We start from the raw sequence: 20148 nt of genomic DNA on the forward strand, positions 1-20148 counted from the left end.
TTTTTTTGGAAAGAAGAAAATTAACAGTTTAAGTCAATTCTGTAACATAAATAGTAATTTAGCTTAGTTTAGCATCACAGCTGGAACTGAAGCGGGCTAGCTTGGCTTCTTTTAACAAAATTAAAACAATATTCTTCATCTTTCTAAGATAAATGTGAAGTTAGATAATGTTAGCATATGAAACAGAAAAAGGGGGGAATCTAGCTTTAATTTTTCTGAATTTAACAATATTAACACAATTTATTTCATGTCTCTAAATTAAATATGAAGCTAGATTAGCTTAGCATTAGCATAAAAGCTAGGACACAGGGAGGGGACGCTAAATGTTAGCTACCTTTCATGTTTGAACTATTACCAGTACCTGGAATTTTTTGACACTTTCTTCACGTTAATAGTATTGTATAATAATACATAATAAACAAATTATAAATAATAAAAAAATACATCAATAATTCTTGAATGAATTTTTTTATTTTGCACACCATAATAGCTGTGTTGGTCACTGTCTGACAATGTCTGTGATGTCAACACCACTGTCACAGTGTCTGCGTACTTCATTATTAAATAATAATGTTAGATTATTATTGGTTATGGTTATGTTACATAATATGTTTGTTTGCAACAAGTTTCTCTGACAACAACTTATCCCACGGCCTAATTAAAATTACTAATTAAGGATAAAGAAATTAACAATAGCAATGGATAGACATGACAACAATTTAGTTCCCTAATAGTCAGATTTTTTTTCATTATAAAGAAGCAGAATTTAGTGTCTTCTATATTTCACAAAGAATACGTACAGCCATTTATTTCTTTAGATCATCATAATGTAGCCCCACATTTTTTTCCTCTTGTTGGTCTGCACTTGAAAGTAGAAAATAAAGGCACAGTGGGGTTTTTTACGAGTGCTAGTTTGATGTTGAACGTGTTTATATATTGTTGATTTTTGTGCTATGCTACCAAATGAGTACCGAGCAAACAATTACATGTGTCTGCAATTCAGCAGCTCCTCTTGTCTACAGACAAGCTCTCCCACAGTCCTCTCTGTGTTAGATGACAGGCATGCGAATGGGAATGGTGGGGGAAGCCCTGCAGCCCGGGAAAGCAGAATGGAGGATGAGCTGCTTTGCATGTCAGATTTACAGGAGCTGTCAACCTGAGAGCCGCTTCTTGTGAACAGCTCTTGGTTTTGGTGGAATGACCAAAAACTGACCCTTTTTTACAATACAGAAGTCACCAGGAGTGTGTGATATCCATTTGAGCTGAGGAGTGGATCCCCTTTTAGCCAAGCAGAGAGAAGTTATTTGTAGGGTCTTTTTATTACATCGTAAATGTGACTTTTTTCCTTTCTGGCTGCTAACTTTTGCAGCATGTAGCACCAGAATAGCTCCGTTAATCTTTATCTTTCAATATACAGCACAGTTGTAACGCTACCTGCTGGCTGCAAAACCAGTGACCCCCCCCCCCCCCCCACACACACACACACACATGCATTCCCTGCAGAGACACAGTTGCTCCGCTGTTTGATTTGAGAGTGTTTTTTGCTATCCAATTGACTGATGCTACATGACAGCACACAGGCAGAAAACCTCCCCTGAAGGCATCAGATGCACTTTTTTCCAACCTGCCAGTTATTTCATGTGGCAAACAAAAGCATTAGAACTAAAATCATTAAAATCAAATTGAATTTACAATTAAAATACACATTATATTCTCCCTTGGCTTTGAATTCCATTCAATTCAATTTGATTTTATTTATATAGTGCCAAATCGCAGCAATAGTTACATCAAGGCACTTTATATTGTAAGGTGAAGACTTTACTATAAGGCTGAGAAAACAGTGAAAACACCAACTATCAGATGACCCCTATGAGCAAGTGCTTTGGCAACAGTGGGAAGGAAGAACTCCCTTTTAAGGAAGAAACCTACGGTAGAACCAAGCTCGGGCCATTAGGCTTGTGTTTGTTAGTTGCGATTGTAGATGCCAGTTATTTGTAATTATTCAGTAGTAAATGCATCCCTGCATTACGACAGTTAGCTCGTCGGCTATTAAATGCCTTTAACACATCTACAGTCTTGATGGTTGTGAGGTCAGGACTCCACAATGAAATTCTGTCATTGTTAGGTTGTAAAAGCTGGTTAGTCAGTAACAGACAGGAACACTTCTTCATCATCCTGCTGTCCATTGTCTGTGTTTTCTATTCCCTGCATTACAGTTTTTCAAGTTTCACTACAACTTCGAGAGCAGTTGGCAAGTGGCTGCAGACATCCCAGCTTTTCAGTGACTGATGGTTGCCAGATGGTCGATGGCTGCTCTCTAGACCCGTGTGACCCCTAACAATAGTTGATCCGTACTTTGCAATTAGGAGCCTTTACCCAGAAATAGTAGATAAAATAGTACTTATGCATTGAGTCTCATTTACCCAATCACACAGATTCATGTAATGCTTTTATCTGTACCTAGGCACTTTGATCTAGCATTCATGCTCTCAATAACACTCTTATTGATACATCTGGAACAGTTCGGGGTTCAGTATCCTTCCCAAGGACACTTCGATACATAGACTGTAAGGACGTTTTCCCAAATATAGTTTGTTTCCTCTGGTCCGAATAAGTTGATGAATTTGTAGCTTTTTCCTGTGGTTTGGTTTGTTTTAGCACAGAGAAAAATCCAAGTCAAGTCCAAGTGAACCAAAATGTGTTGAGAATTTATGTTCATTTCACAGCTAGTGCTTACCCATACTGACCCTTGCACTTTTATGATAACTTGCCGCATCCCAGAATACAAAGCATATGTGGTTACGAGACCTCTTTTTTTTTTTTTTTTTTTTAGCTCACACTTGTAAGGTAGACCTCGTAGTAAGTTTGGATCAAGGTCGGATCACATTCACACCATAAACAAACCGCTCTGGAGTTGAAATCAACGAAAACAACTGCACCAAGACTCTTTGGAGGAGGTGGTCGCGGTGTGGTTCTTTTGGTCCACATTTCAGCGATTACTGTATTCACACCTGCACAAACAAACCGCACCGAGCTTGATTGCAATGGACTAAACACCACAGGTATGAAAAGACCTTAAAAAAAACCTAAAATCCTATTTTTAGACTGCCCGTTCTACCACCTAAGTCAACCTTAAAGAAAGAAAGAAAAGCTAACTAGCTTTTCCCAAGTGAATGTGCACCATGAAAATGGACAGGTGGCCTTACTTTTTTAAACAGCAAAAGACCAAACCCACAGTAGTCAGTGCTATAGAAGTTAAGTGTCTTGTGTAATAGTTAACAAGTTGTGAAGTTTAAAAACAATTAATGCACTGCATACTGTAAACAACCATTGGTTGTTCTAGCATTAAACCTCAACCTGTCTCATATAATAGTCATCACTGCTGACACTTATCTGGCAGAACATTAGCACTTAAATGGGATTTTTATTCTTATTTATTCTTCAGCTTTAAATAATTGGCTTGGGAGAAAATTACTTAAATTTCTAGAGTTAATACCCAAAACACAGCGACTAACCGACACGTGATGTGTTGTCAGGTGTGGCATCTAAACAGGACTGAAGCTCTTTGTGCAAATAGATGGGCTTTTGCTGAAATCAGCTGCAGGGAGTAAAGCCCTGGTGGAAGCAGTTGCCAGCTTGGTGTCTTTCCTGTCTGTGTCTCTGGGCTTCAGTAAATTGTACGAAGCAGACTAAGCTGCATGGCGACAGAGGCTTTTTGAGTGCCAGGTTCCCATTCACACTGATCACACATTAGACTGATCAAATCAGACTCCAGGCCTGCTTCCTGACTAACTCAATTTGCTCTTGTACGTTTCCCTTTTCACGCTGAGCATACGCACGCACACATTTACACACACACGCAGACACACATAGACCTGCTTGCACGCTTAAACATGTGCACACAAACAGACAAACCGACAGAGAGTGGGGCAGTACCCATTGAGCTCTAATGAAAAGCAGAAAAAGCCGTTACCTTGGCAACTGCCAGCATACATCTTCAGGAGGACCCAGATTTCCTGTCTCACTGCGATCGTATTGTTTTGGCTCTCTTTTGATAGCCGCGGTATCCCTAGACGGATTATCTCACGGCGGTGAGAATTTATATAAAATGATTGCAAATTAAACAGCAGCATATGCGCAGACAAGAAGCCGGCACAGTGAAAATCCTCGGTCACGGATTTTACACGTCACACTCCAACAAACTCTTGAAAGATAAACCCCCATTCATTGATCTGTCTGATTTTTATCTTGGCCCTGAGCTTGTTTTTTCCTCTGTACGTTGAGCTGTTGAGCCACTTCACCGTAACAACGCTTTTACCAAAAACAGAGAATCATGGGAATTACACTGTTGGTGTGGTCTATCTAAATTACCCTCCAAAAAACAAAGAGGTGTAGTCACTATAGTCCACAGCAGTTTGTTGTTGTTTTTTGCAAGTGTGAGCTTGGATTTAAACAGAGACAGATTTTCCCTCTAAATCCCAAACAGCATTGACTTTTTCCCCCTCTCCTTTTGCTTTGACGGATGAGTGTATTTCCTGGAAATAAGCCCAACAGTACAGTATGTTGCAGATGCATGTAGAGTGAACATGAAGTCATACGTGTCTGGAATATATTAGATTTTACAAAGCACATTGTTCTCATCATTATGATTCCCATCATCCTAATCAGATTATTATAATTAATATAATTGCCTGTGCACTGTTTGTTATCTTTGTATATTGGCATAAATAGGAAATGAGACGCACATGTGGGAGGCCAGTGCTAGAGGTGAAGATTTACCTGGGTACAATTTAAACAAACATCTAAAACCACGAGGAGTCGAACCACAATGACAGCCCCGCCTCCAAAGCATGGATGTCTCTGTGTGGTTAAATAACACGGAGGGATAATTAACTGTGCCTGCACCGTTTTGTCTTTCCCTTTGGATTTTTTTGTTAGTTTTGTTTGTTTCATTTCGGAGGTTTATGACTATCATTACACATACAAAATTTTTGATTTTATTCACATCTATTATTTAAAGGCCCCATCACTTTTGTTTACTTTTGAACAGTTTTGTATTTATTTAGTTTGCCTAAATTGTTAAAGTTGTTTACTTAGTTTTTCACTTAAATATTTAAAATCAGATTCATTTTCATGATTAAATTGAGTTTAAGTAAGTTAAATTTTTGAAAAAAGAAGACAAAAAGCTAAAGTTTGCTACTTTGTTATTTATTAAAGTCTGAAGGTGGATGCTTCTGGAAACTGGCCAATCATAATAGAGGAGGGGGAAGGCCTTAAAGAGACAGGCACAGGCTTACATTATCACACGTATCAAGGGATCAATTCTAGATTAAAAATCATTTCGTAAATTCAAAAGATGATGGCGCAAAAATCAATATATAACACTGCCATATTATTGGATTGTATTGATACTGGTGAGCATCTACACGGTAACTGACAGTTTTAAGGTTAACAATAAAGAATAGTTTTAGTGCTAAAAATATAAAACCAAATTTTAAAAAATGATTACAATAGAAATAAAAGAAGAAGGCAGTGATTTGCAAATCTTATTAACTGACAAAATGTACAATTTGAAGAAAAATATATGATGCCAGAAACACACTTCAGAGAAGTTGGGGCAGACCCATGTTTAACACTGTGTAGTATCACCTCTTCTTTTAACAGCAGTAAAGCTGCTGCAGCAGTCCTGAGTCTTCTTTGTCATGGTTTTTGTCTCATGATGCTCCAAATGTTTTCAACAGGTAAATGGCCTGAAATGCATGAAGCCCAGTTCACCACCTGGACTCTTACAAAAGCTACAAAAGCCATGCTTTTGTAATAGATACAGTATGTAGTTTGACATGGTCTCCCTTGAAAAAGATTTAATTTGGATGGGACCATATGTTCCTCTAAAACGTGTATATACCATTCAATTCCATGAGCACTAATGCCCCCCCATGCATTCAGCGACACAGGTTTTTTAAGTGTGTGCCAATGACAAGCCGGATGGTCAACATCCAGTTTGTCTGGCCACAGGGTAGTTTTTTTGCTTTGCATTAATCCATTTTAAATGAGCGTTGGCTCAGAGAAGATGGATTGTATTCACATATTGCATAATAGAGTTTTATTTTGTTTGCCTACAAAGCGGGGTTTTCAGCATGCACAAGCATGTTCCCGTGCAGTCCTCCAAAAACGCAACATCGTGTAGCTAGAATGGGCATAGGTCAAATGCTGATTGGTTGAGAAGTGGGTTGGAACGGGGAAGAGAGCGACAGTTTACCAGGAAAGGGAGAAGTGTGAAGCAACATTAAAGATTAAAAAAAAAAAAAAGCATATCACAGGCTCCACCACGCCCAAGATGGGCTTTTATTTTCATTTTCCCAACTTTAAAAGGCTTCATACTAATGTGGAACATTGGTGGTGTTCCCCTTAAAACTCAGATTGCGTTATTGCAGCATTCATTAGTAAGTGCAAAACTTGGCTCATGGCAAGATTTTAGCATTGTACTATTTGGTAATTACATGACTGTTGGTAATGGTTTGTTTTGTCTTTGATTCATCACTTGAAAATTGCTGTTGTACCTCTATTGCTTAAATGTGTCAGGCAGCCTAATGACTCTTTTAGTGGCTTTCATCACTTAATAGCAGCACATTTCCGCTGTTATTTAACTGACACAGCTTTTCATTGCATGTCTTTGTGGCTTCCATGAGACAATAACTGAAAAATTGTGTTGCCAACTCCAGGTAGAGCAAAGAAAGCTGGCTCATAGGAAGCATGTAACATTGTAAGCAGTCCAAGGAAACAAAAGCATCCGGTGTGTGTCCCATCATGCCAACTCTTTTTTTTGAGGCATAGGTTTATTCAGCTTAAAGGTTCCCAGCTAGCTACAAAGGTAGATGGGATGGGGGAAAGTGCCTGTCCACCTTTAAAGACTGTGTTAGAGGGCACTTATCGAACTTACAGTGATCTTTGGTCCCACCGGGTTGGCGCAGTAGGCGGTGGGGTCCTAAACAAATCTGATTTCAGTCTCTGCTTGATATCGTCTGTGCTCTTTCCCCTCTCCTGTGTTAATCCCAATAAAACACACAAAGAAATGGCTAAGAATGAGAATGAATCCAGACTGTGGTATGCCCTCGGTTCATTTAGTTTTGCTAAGCTTTCCAAGCTCGAGGCTTTGGCTATTACATGTCACCATCTGTCTCCTTATGCACATAAGTCTGTGCGTTTTGTATTACATCCTGCCTCACAGTGAACTAAAGCAAATTTAACTTGGAAGAAGACGCAGGATGAAATGTGGTGAGTTTATTTTGTGCCATTTGGTTTTGATTGCACTGGCATGCAGCAAGCAGCCAAACACACCACAGCAGATTAAAAACACCCCTTTGCTTTGAAATAAAGTCTCGTACGTTTTTGTCATGACTGTTTTTTTTCTGTTAAACGATTTTCCATTTGGCTGTTTCAAACACGCAAAAAGTCCCTCAGAAGGGGGCAGATGTTAACCAAACCCTGTCCCTAATCCTAGATGAGTCACTGATGACATCGTGGATATTAAGATATTTAGTGCCTTTAATGGCTTTATTGGAAAAAAAAGTCCTGCCTGCCAATGATTACTCTGTATTTGGCGTAGCTTTGATTAGCTAATCTTTGAACAGTAACCTCTAATATCCCAGTGGCTGTTAGATTGATGTGTGAAGTGTTGCTGTTCTATTTTGGTGGAAAAAACATGTGACGCTTAGTGGACCTCTAGATATTTATTTGTTATTGTGAAGAAAGCTATTTGAACCAAGGGGAGGGCCAATACCCAGCAGAGACAAATGCAGTAACTTCCTCCAATCCTCTTGTGGACCATGAACCTGCATCTATTTATGTAATTTTCTTGCCTAATTCTTCTTCCTCCTCCTCCTTCTCCTCCTCAGGCGGCCTATAAGCCCTGGCTGTGTGCTCAGTATTTCCCCACCACCCAGCAGTCCTGCCAGAAGAAGGTGCCGTGCCACCAGTACTGCCTGGAGGTCCAGCAGAGCTGTCCGTTCATCCTGCCCGATAACGACGACCTGATCCACGGTGGCAGCCCCAGCTTCATCTGCACAGGTTAATACCCACTTCCTGCCTAGTGCCACTTCGTGTATCCTGGAGATGAGTGCAGATTGTGTGTTTGCATGCGTGGGTGTTCATGGGGCCTTGTATCCTCTTCACAGAAAAACCTTCTAATTTAATTTATGCTAGTGAATAGCTGGTGAGTAGCATTTTGCAAAAGGACAGACAGTAATAAATCATCCAGTGTGTGTTTCTCTGTATTGACTGAATGGTGTCTCACCAGGAAAACAGTGAAGTGGTTCTAAAGGCTTTCTGATGACATCTAGTGGTGTTTTTGAGCACTGCAGTCCTCATGCGAGGACGTTTTAACAACACATTTAGTCCTTCTCTCAGTATCTGCTGCAGATTTGTTTTATTCTGTAATAAAGGTCAGCTTCACGGGTTACCTGGATGAGACTGACAACATAAAACATTTCAACACCTAAAGGCTTAGAGGTTTGTGCATGCTTATAATGGATGGAAGTCATGATTTTATTTTTAGTCACCTCAAATTTTGATTTTCAACTTTCGCTGTGTGATGATTCTATGAAAGTATACTGGGGTTAAACAGCTGAAAACAATTCCTGCAGTGCTAAATGAGACTGTTGGGTCAACTACAACCAGATTCCAAAGTAGTTGGAATGCTGCGTGAAACTAATTAAAAACAGAAAGCAGTTATTTGCTTTTAAAGCCTGTATTGAACTGAAAATTATACAAAACACATCTTATCAAATTATAGCAAAAAGTTTTCAAAACATTGTGACAGAGGCATGTTTCCCTTTTGACAGCAAATTTTAATTAAGTGTCGTCAAAATTTAGGCATTGAAATTATTTTAGTTTTAGTTGACTAAATATCATTAGATGGTAAATGGTAAATGGCCTGTATTTATATAGCGCTTTACTAGTCCCTAAGGACCCCAAAGCGCTTTACATATCCAGTCATCCACCCATTCACACACACATTCACACACTGGTGATGGCAAGCTACAGTGTAGCCACAGCCACCCTGGGGCGCACTGACAGAGGCGAGGCTGCCGAACACTGGCGCCACCGGGCCCTCTGACCACCACCAGTAGGCAACGGGTGAAGTGTCTTGCCCAAGGACACAACGACAGAGACTGTCCAAGCCGGGGCTCGAACCGGCAACCTTCCGATTACAAGGCGAACTCCCAACTCTTGAGCCACGATCGATAGACTACATCCAAAGTTGATGAAGCTGAGTAAAATAGAAAGTCTGAAAGTTAAAGTGTTAAAGCGTCTGGTCTTCTCTTCCTCCCAAGCGCTGACATTTGTCTCGTTTTCTACCTGCTCCTGGGGGGAGATCAGATGTGCGTATTTGACCTGCACAAGAGTATCCAGAGTATTTTAATCTTGCTTTTATTAGTTGATGAAGGTGTCGATGCATTTCATCGTGTGTTAGTTTTTATTCAATTATCGTCTTGTTTCTGTTATAAAAAAAAAGGTTACTGAGGAAAACTGTGATGTGAATTATTTTTGGTTTTTACAAAGCTTTTCCTGCCCTTTTGGTGTCCCTTTCCAACAATTTTTTAAAAATACCATTTGGGCATTAGCACTCTCACCTCTGAGCAGGAACGTTTGACGTCCTGTTTGACCGTGTTCCCTCCTGTGAGTCTCCGTGGATTTCCAAAGTTCAAAGACATGCATGTTAGGTTAATGTGAGTGAATTAAAGAATTCCTGATGGTTATAATAAGTTAGTTTGCCATAAATTTAAAAATATGCCATCAAAAATATTAATGGCTGCTGTAAGCAAACTGTGAGCCACAGTGAAATACTTTGTGAAGAGAAAGGGGCAGGTGCATGCAGGTGTTCTAGAATCAACAGGAAGTTAGTCATGCTAGTTTAGCGCCTGATTTGTGTCGGTAACAGTCAGCAGTTTCAGCAACACGGCTGTCTGCGGCGCTCAGCTTTTGGAGCCAATTAAGTGACTTCCAATCCTCTTTGCCTGCCCTTCCATGTTTTGCTTTAAAAAACTGCTTTAACATCTCAGCTAAATGTAAACACCCAGCGGTGATACTCACATTTTTAGTGTGGCTTGCACTATTCAAACATATCATTATCCTAGAACTCCTTCGTAGCTACAATCTAGATATTATTAAATTTCTAAGCCATCTTCAGTGTTGAACTAATCCAGCGCTACACTATATTGCCAAAAGTACTCACTTGTCTGCCATCAAACGCATATGAACTTGAGTGACATCCCAGTTTAATATGATGTCACCCAGCTTCAACTATTCTGGGAAGGTTTTCTATAAAGTTTAGGAGTGTTTATAAGAATTTTTGACCATTTTCCCAGAAGCATATTTGTGAGGTCAGATACTGATGTTGACCTGGCTCAGTTTCCACTCTGTTTTGTTCCAAATGTGTCCTGTCGGGTTGAGGTCAGAATTCTGTGCAGGCCAGTCAAGTTCTTCTACACGAAACTGACTCATTCATGTCTTTGTGGACCTTGCTCTGTCTACGGGTGTGCAGTCATATCCTATCACGGTACCACGCTAGAATTTACTGAGCTCCTGAGAGCGACCCATTCATTTATGTATGTTTGTAGAAGCAGTCTGCATGGCTAGGTGCTTGATTTTATACATCTATGGCCATGGAAGGGATCGGAACACCTGATTTAAATGATTTGGATGGGTGAGTGAATCGGCAATTTAGTGTAGTCGTCCATAAACTTATTGGTGCATTGCAACCAGGAGCTGCTAAAATCAAATTGGCAGTGCTCTTTGCAACAACAAATAGGGCTCACATTATGGCATAAATCTATGTGAATCCACCATAATCCAGTCTGCATCTTTCAATGCACCATGGGAGCAGATCCAAAAAGATAATCCCCCAGTTCAAAGTGACAAAAAGCTACTTGTGGTACACTTTAAATATTTTACCTACACTACCAGCATGGCAACAAAAGCAGCATGACCTCTTACATTAGTGCAGGGGTGGCCAACCAGTCAGAGACCAAGAGCCACTTTTTTTTTACTGTGTTACCGCAAAGAGCCACATCATACGCATGGGCACACATGAACATCACCAATCCTTTTTTCTCTCTCTCTCTCTCTCTCTCTCTCTCACACACACAAAATACACACATCTCTGCTCAGCCAGATTTATTGTAAATGTCACACACCAACATGATAATGACAGAAATGGACTCCTACAGTACTAAAACCACAGGCCAGTCATTTTCAACAATGAACATTGTGTGCACTGTCTCACACACACAAACTCTCAGTTCAACCAAGTCCACAAACAAAAATATAATAATCTACAATAGCATTTACTTTTATAATGCATGTTGTTTAGTGGGACTTCTGGCATTCCTTGCCTTGAACAATCCTCTTTAAATCTGGCTTGTATTCCGTTGTTGTCACTCGAAGCAATTCTTTCACATGTGTGTCAGTCAGAACAGATCGATGCTTTGATTTCACATGTTTTAGGGTAGAAAACACAGACTCGCAGACGTATGTTGACCCAAACATTGACAGTATCTTAAGCGCAGCCCGTTTGACATTGGGGTATTTTTCCATTGGCACACTTTTCCAGAACTCAATGGTCCCTTCCCTTAAAGCAGGTTTCAATTGGTCCTCTTCACAAAGATCGATCATCTCCAACTCAGCCGCAGCTTCATCTGTGACTAGCGGGACTTTCAAACAGCCGGTCTCTGCATTAAATGGGTCGACGAGGAACGTAATCTGTGGCCTTTTCAATTGTAGATCATGGAACCGGGTCACGAAGCTTTCGTGCAAGTTTTCAATCAGCGTTGCATATCTGGCTCTTTGCTTACTCAGGGCAGCACTGGCGACTTGCCCGCTGGCTTTTAGCAGAGTGGGAAAATGCGTTAAATCTCCCTTTTGAATATGTGTCTTGAACAGCTTCAGTTTGTTGACAAACGCAAACACACTTTGCACTAGGTCAGGGAGCATTTTTAACTTACCCTGCAGGGTCAGGTTCAGTCTGTCCAAGTGACACAGCATGTCGACCAAAAAGGCCAGATCCATAATCCACTTGAGGTCCGAGAGCTCGGGATAGTCCTTGTCCTTCTTTTCCATAAACAGTTTCACGGCATCCAAAAGCTCAAAGAAGCGAGAGAGTACCTGGCCTTTTGACAGCCACCTCACAGTGCAGTGCAGCGGCAGGTCACCTGGAAGCCCTTGGTCCAGCTCAGCGATGAGATTCTTGAATTGCCTGTGGTTAAGCGCATGTGTGCGGATATAGTTGACGATTTCCATCACAGGCTTCATGACGTTATCTAAATTCAATGATTTAGACACGAGTTGCTCCATGTGGATGATGCAGTGGAAATTCCAAAAGTCAGGAATAGTTTGGTCAGCTTTGCACAGCCCCACAAGCCCGTTCACAGATCCCATCATGGCTGGTGCTCCATCCGTGGCTATTGCAGTTAATTTCGTTATGGGCAGATTTGCTTTTTCAAATGCAGCCATCATGGTTTCTTTCACATCTATGCCACGGGTTCTGTCTTTTAATGGCACAATATCCAGGAGTTCTTCTTTGATCACACAATCGTTTGAAACAGACCGTGCAAATATTGCCAACTGAGGCTTGTCTTGTATATCACAACTCTCATCCAATGCGACACTAAAATACTCACATGCTTGAAGGTCAGAGTGCAACTGTGATTCAATAGCCGTGTTAATGTCCGATATTCTGTGTTCAACAGTGTGGCGGGACAGTTGGACGTCTGATACCATGCGTTTTAATTTGTCGTTTTCAGGAGACAAGATTTCAACAACATCACTGAGGCATTTTTTAACGAACTCCCCTTCATTGTATGGCTTTTTAGCCCGTGCAATGTTCCAAGCCAGCTGATAGGATGCGAGCGTTATGGTCTCTGACCGCTTCGTAAATTTTTGGAAAAACTGTATCTGCTTTTCTGCCTGACTTTTCAAAGTGGCCAACTCGTGCTTGCGAAGTTCAGTCCCTTTTGGAAATTCCTGGTCGATGTTAGCATGGAGTGAGCTGAAGTGGCGCTGAAGATTTGAAGCTTTGAAATGCGCTAATGACGTCTGACATATAAGGCAGAATGGCTTACCATTGCGTTCAACAAAAAAATATAAACTCTCCCACTCTGTTAAAAACGTCCTGTGTTCATCTTCATATTTTCTTTTTGCTGTGCATTTTTTTCCTGCCATTTTAAGGGCGAACTTGCTCCTACTGGGAAACTGCGGTATTTTCATCTCACACACATGCGCATTTGATGAAAATACCGTATTGAACTCAAGCGAAGCGAACGCGCACATTTTAAAACAACAACATAAAAAAAAATCAAAACACAAACATAAACTTTGATATGAACGTAAGAGCCGCATGAAACCAGGCAAAGAGCCGCATGCGGCTCGAGAGCCGCGGGTTGGCCACCCCTGCATTAGTGGAATATCGACGTAGGAAGGGTCGATACCTCAGGTTGGAAGGGTTGCAGGTGGAAATGAGTCGTACCAATGTAAGCAACAACAGCAAACTCAAACCTAATCGTTTTCATAATGTCTCTTAAAGATGATAAAAGGGTAAATCATCTCACTTGTCACAGGTGCAACAGACGAGTCAGGTGAGGTGTCAGTCCACACAGAGAAGGGGTCTAATCCAGCAGCCCCATCAGTCCTCAATCTGCTCTCATCATCAATCACATGCTCTCTACTTATGCTTTGCTTTAGTTAGAACTAAGTGAGCTTCTCTCTCTGCAGTTTAAGCTTCCCCGTGCAGATGATCACAGCAGCCATGGTGTTTTTGTTCTTTCTTTCTTTTTTTTTATAAACATGCTGGCAAGTTAAGACTTCCAGAACCATCAACTGATGCAGCAATGCGCTCCCTCTGTGCCGTGGTGAGCTCTAATTGGAGTTCATTTGAGGGTCACCGTGTCTGGTTGTGATTAGAGCCACACGCTGAGGTCTAGTGCGTTTGATCCGTTTACCGAGGCAGCAGATGAGCAACAAGGTGGCTGGTGTTAGACAGATCATTGTCATTTGTGCTCCATGTGAGCTGTTTATTGCACGGTTATTTTTTTCAACTTTTTAAAATTATTATTATTAAGCAACTTCACAGAAAGCCACCATAGAGATGTATCAGATTTAGCTAAAAAGGCTAAATGGAAAACAGTCTCTCTTTACTCTTTTTGTCTCTTTGTATTAGATAATTACTGTTAGCGTTTGACACATACTGATAACATTACCTACAGCCCCTAAAAATAACCAAAACATGCTGAGGACTCTCTTTGCATCCTTGAGCAATCAATAAAAATTTCAGTTCATGTCCTTCTCAGCTAAAAAACCTTTTTTCGCATCTTGTTGTTACGTTGGTTTTTCTTAATGGCATATTTATGTATTTATGAGCCATTTCTTATTTTTGGTTTGGTTCCTTCTGGCCTTCCATATGAGCGTGTGAACAGCTGATTGTGAAGCAAAACAGTGGAATACAGAACACAGTTGGTATATCTGCTGTGAGAACACCAAACTACCAGTGACCCCCTGTTATAAATACAAGTGCACAGCAGGGGAACCTCAGCTTTTTCATCCAGTGTCTTCTCTTTCTCAGGTCTCTTGGGAAACCATCCATCAGATAGTGAGGCGGAGTGCTGCGACGTCCGATGGGACTCCAAAATGGACAACCCTTCAGGGGGCACGCTAAAAAGAACTGCTTCTTCCTGCCAGCCCGTGGGGGCTTCGGTCACTTCCGCCGCCACCCCGAGACTGTGCAGCGGGCGACTGAAGATCTGCCTGCTGGCCCTTGTCCTCCTACACACTGTCATTATCATTTCAGCCTCCCATAATTCTTCGTTGGTGGGCGTGGCTGCCATTTTCTCGCCAGAGGAAAGTGCTTCTAATGAGGAGTGAACCTTGGGGTTTAATCAGGGCTGGAGCTTGCGTAGAGCGATTGTTGACAGGGAGGAAGACGAAGGCTTGTCATGGCTGCCAGGGACACAGCTGGTGAGATGTGCTGGAAATGCCTCCACAAGCCTGCTGCCGATGAACCGCCAACCACAGGAAGTGGGAAGGTTTTAATTGGAGCGGAGGGTGCTGGAATTGGACATCAACCGGAGAGAGATGTTTGAGAACCACCACCCCTAAAAGAACTGACCTCTTGCCACTTGAAACCTGCTCATTGTTTCTATTCCATCCAAATGTTTTCTAGCATATTGTCCCCCCCCCCTCCCCTCCCCTCCCTTCTCTCCACCCTCCTCCGTCTGTTTTCGATGTGTGTGTACGGATAGCATGTCAGAGGAAAACATGGACATCGATGAGGTGTGCACTCTCATTCGTTACTTTTAGATTTTTGCTGCACTTTCTTTCAGGTGCCAGAATGTTTTTGACATATCAGCTGTTTCCCACTTCTTGCTCTCCATCACCTTAGACGGATCTTCTTTACTACCTTGTATGTGATGTTGCTCGAGGGCCGGCTGGGACCAGCTCCATCTATCACTTGTGGATCTTGTTTCCCAGAAAACAAAATGTATGTGATTCTGTATTCTGATATTCAGCTTGTGTTTCTGTCAGACCGGACCTTTCCTCAACCCCTTATGACAGTACATGCCTACATATTTTAGGACCTTAAGTGCTCTGAGACTGGCTCACTTTCTCCTCTAGCTTGTTGGGTTGTTAAGCAAGTTAGGAGAGGTGGAGTGGTTACAAAAAAAAAGAAAAGGTGGTGACAACTCAGCTCACGATTGCATGGTGTTGCAGGAACAGTAAGCTCAGATTAGTCACCGTGTAGCGCTCCTGGGCGGGGGGAAATGGTGTTTTCTGGTTTCTAAAGTGTTCAGTTTACCTCATACAGTGGTGTTGGTGTTGCAGACAGGCAGCACGGCGAGTACTTAGACTTGCAGGGACAACCCAGGGACACTAGAGGACAGTTGCATGAAGCCAAAACACCAGGGGCCTCATTTATCAGCCAAGCGTAAGCTATCAAATTATCAGTTACACTTGTCAAGACCTTAGTGCTAACCTTAATGAGGGACTACATAACAACATGACTGCACTTAAGCTTAGCCTATGGACATTATAAACTGTGACATCACCACAGCCCTGTATCCATTTACTGATGCTCAAGGCACGCCAGACTCACTGTAATATTCTCCTGAGCGGCAGATGTTGCCTCTCAGGGAAAAATAAAGAAATCATATCAGTGCTGGTGGGATTAAAAGAAATCCAAACTGGAATCAAAAGGATTGCAGACTTTGTTTTATAGAAAGTCTCGCCGTTTCCAGCTGTAGTAGTCTCCGTCTTTGTAATCTCGGAATCACAGCACTATTCCACTGATATATCATGGAAGCGACCCGCTCGTACAGCAGGTTACAAAAATCAAGAAGTACACGACAATCTGAAACACCAAAGTGTAGCGCACGCCGGCAGTTTTGATGTCACTTTTACTGCACACAGTTGTTTGTGAGGCCAACAGCAGGCTCTATTCTAATAGGCATCAAGCTTTTCTCCAGGATGTTTGGGTTACTTGTCATTAATTATGACCCCAAAAAAGTTCAGTTTTATCTTAGTACCTCCTAAAAAGTCATTTAAAAAATAGAAACAGAAATTTCGCTGTCAGAATTGTTATGTAGCATTATTTCTGCCATTGCACTTACAGTTACAATTATGACGGGTAGCTACAGTAATATTATACGTGCATTGTGGACACAACTACTACGGTGATCCCGAGTGGTCAAATGCAAATCAACTTTTGAGAGAACACCAGGAAATAGAGAGACACTGCAGAGGAACACAAAATACAACTAAAGTACAAAAATAACACTTTAAAAAAGAGATACACTTCAAAGATGTTGAGGGTTCATCAGTGTTGTGAGGAAGAAAAAGATGCAGATGAAGCGTTTTAATAGTGAGTCATATAATGCTGTAGCTACATTTTTGCTGTTTAATGTTAGCTTGTCACTTCCGCCACTGTTCCGTGAAGTTATCGTCTCTTTTTTCTATTTACATTGTTTTTTTAATTTAACTTCATTGGTTTTTGTGAGATTTTGCAGCTGCTGTGTTCTTTTTTTGAGAGAACATGAAAAAAATTCAAATGATAAGTTTTTAAAATTTATTAAATAGTTGAGGGTTCAAGTTACACATGGCGCCATAGGCATCCCTCTTTCCTGTATTTGGTCTGGTGTCCGGCTCATGCTTCATCTCTGCTCCAATCACAGGTCTTCTTCCTGTAAAGGAAAACTCCTTCCTATCTCCCTGTTGCTATGCAGTCTAGTAACTTTCCACGGCAGCCTCTCAATGACTTCACATGCATGTGGGTCCTGCGCCACACCCTACACAAAGCACAAATGTGTAATTTAAAGATAAAAAGTAAATTCCTGACACATAATTTTTCTGTTATGCTGTTTTCTTAAGTTGCAGGGCCACCGTACAATACCAACGTTTACTTGTGAAATATTGGTGTAAACAGTTCATGGTTATTGCGACACCCATTGTGGGAAAAAAGATTACCGTTTTTATAACAAGTCTAAGCTAAAATCAAGGAGAATGGCACTGATGTTACTAGCTAGCTGGAAAACAGAAAATTAAAATGACAAGCAAAGTGTACAAAAGTTCAACAGTGCCAAATGCCCCTAAATGTTCACAAAAATCTTCAGTCAATTGGTTCTAAAATCTTTTTTCTCCACATTCACATGCTCCTCGGATGGTCCGAGTAATTTAGATCTGACATCATTCTTCAGACTTCAATGTGCAAGAAAGATGTTGAAAAAATGGAAGCGCTGAAAGCATTGTCAGTATTAACCAACAACAATATGGCGAGTGAGCAAATGTCTCCTTTCTGATTTTCAAGTTAGTTGTCTATTAAATTACTACAGAAAACACTAACGTGCCTACAACTCTGTGCTGCAGGCCCCATTCCATGCATCCCACAGAACGTCATTTTTAGTTCTGATAAATGAGGCCCCGAGATCTTTGAGTGCCTCTGCTGCATAAATCTAATGAGGCAAAAGTGCAATATAGGAGGGAAAAAACAAACAGCTGGGGTTAGTGTCCTACTTTGTGACATCTTCACTACTGATGGCTCAGCTTGTCAGTATCACAGAGTTGGTGCATGTGACTAGCCAGCCACCCAATCTATCAAACCGTTGACTCTTACATCACCCTTAGACAAGCTGATCAACCGCTATCTTTCACAGACTAGCAAAGGGCTGTGTTACTGTCAGCGTGTGAGGAGTGTGAGGAGTTTTCAAGGGCTGATCCGTGTGATTTTCTTTCTTTTTTCCTTTTTTTTTTTTTTTTGCATGGCTGCTGCTAGTAAAGTGCACATTTACATGAGGATGGATCATGCAGGGATTAAGATTAGTTTGAACTCGCCTATTAGGCAGCAGAAATAGGGATTTGAACCACCCGTGAGCAAATACTGACAAAAAACGTATACTAAGTACACCAAATCTAAATGAAGACATTCTTGTTTTGCTGATGGTGAACTTTGTTTCCAGATTGGCTTTTTCCTCATTTACAGCCTCACATTATTTACCACCCATCGATTTGCTCTTCGCTCACATGTCAGAGCGAAACGATAAAGTCCAAAAGTAAGTCAGGTTTTTAAGATGTCCATAGTTTTTCCCCTACGTCTACCACCGCCACAACCATTCCACATTGGCTCTATTTTTTATTTTTATTTTTTGAGATTTGTTTTGATTTCCTTGACAAACTCTGTTGACAAGAACTTACATTCCCTTGAAGACAGCAGTGGATGTAATAGACCCACACTTTGTGCTCCCTCCTTCCTTCAATCTCTAGCTGTTCATGATATGAGTCCTGTGGATCTATGCAGATGAACCCCACCCCGAATCAACATACCACTTTCCAGCACCGCCCCCACGCCAATCCATCCACCGGCACCCTGTCCTTTATGTTGTAAATATGTCCTGAGGATGTGGAATCCCAAATATCTTCCCTAACCTCTCCCTACTTCCCCCACTGTTGGAATCTCACTGTGTTTTCTGTTTGGCTCCTTGGTTTTTGTCTGTTTTTTGAGACCTTTGCTGCATTTTTCTGTTGTCTAAAGCTGTGGTGTGAGTTGAGGAGATGAAAGAGGTCTTAAAGGAAAATATACAAAAAATGAAGCTTGGATTGAGAAAGGGTTCAAATATAGAGGAAAAAAATCTGATAAAGTTGTCATATTGTCATACTAGAGATGCTTTAGTTTGCTAATTTACTTTCTTTTTTTTCTACAAAAGACTTGGATGAAATTATTTATAAAATGCGTCCCACGAGTCATGACCTTTTTTGGACGTAAAACAAATACATTTATTAACATTTTGTTCAAAAGAAAATAAATATAAATTATGTTAAACATTACTGCTGTTTGTGCTTTTTTCCCCAGTGTCTGTATCATTGATTATTGAAGAGCTGCAAAGCATTTAGTAATGAGAGGAACCAAGAGGAGTGGGTTAAGCAAAAACTGGAGTATGGGAGATGTTTGGTAGGACAGTGAAGCAATGCTTTGTACAAACTTTATACGGTGGGGATGAAGTGCTGCATCCGACGAGGGAGGCAGCTTGCCTATCAGTGGAGCAGAGGACACTGAGGTAGTTAAAAAAAAAACACTATTTGATGCCCAAAGCCCTCTACATTGATGGATTTGTCCTGAGTCCCTCAAGGTTCTGGATGTTGTGTGGTGGTCCCAGCTGACGTACCTCTGCAACATCAAACCAAGGTTGCGTACAGTGGCTCTGGAATGTAAATTGGGGCCGTGGTTCCCCCTTTTAACGTCCACTAGGCCTCTAACAAACTAGAAGTTGTTACCTAATAGATTCTTTATTGATCCCAAGAGGGAAATTATAGAGTCACAATACTACCTTTATTACCAATAAGTAAACAACAGAGGTAAAGTAAAGTGCCACAGGCTCAGAGTGAGGACTGTGAGACAGTGCAAAGAGTTTACAGAGTTTCCGTTAGTGTGGCGTGGTGATTAGCACTGTTGCCTCATAGGTCCTGAGTTCAATTCCACCACCTGGCTGGGCCCTTCTGCGTGGAGTTTGGATTCTTTCCAGGTACTCTGGTTTCCGCCCACTAACTGCACAGTCTAAAGACATGACTGGCAACCTGACCAGGTTGTTCCCTGACTATCGCCCTATCATAGCT

At 41.2% G+C, this 20148-nt stretch overlaps 1 protein-coding gene across 1 annotated transcript in view; it reads left to right on the forward strand.

The window, feature by feature from the left end:
- nalf1a (NALCN channel auxiliary factor 1a) overlaps window positions 1-19362 on the forward strand; it is a 55406-nt gene extending 36044 nt beyond the window's left edge. The window contains exons 2-3 of the mRNA XM_086284081.1: window positions 7896-8067; window positions 14615-19362. Coding sequence (XP_086140207.1) covers window positions 7896-8067; window positions 14615-14913 — 471 coding nt within the window. The 3' untranslated portion in view covers window positions 14914-19362. The remainder of the gene's footprint in view (window positions 1-7895; window positions 8068-14614) is intronic.
- The last annotated feature ends 786 nt before the right edge of the window (window positions 19363-20148 follow it).

Source organism: Aulonocara sp. 'chitande type north' Nkhata Bay, linkage group LG23, assembly GCF_057382095.1.
Source record: "Aulonocara sp. 'chitande type north' Nkhata Bay isolate Kocher_YH1m ecotype deep benthic linkage group LG23, A_spYH_male_GT1.1, whole genome shotgun sequence".
NCBI classification, from domain to species: Eukaryota; Metazoa; Chordata; class Actinopteri; order Cichliformes; family Cichlidae; genus Aulonocara; species Aulonocara sp. 'chitande type north' Nkhata Bay.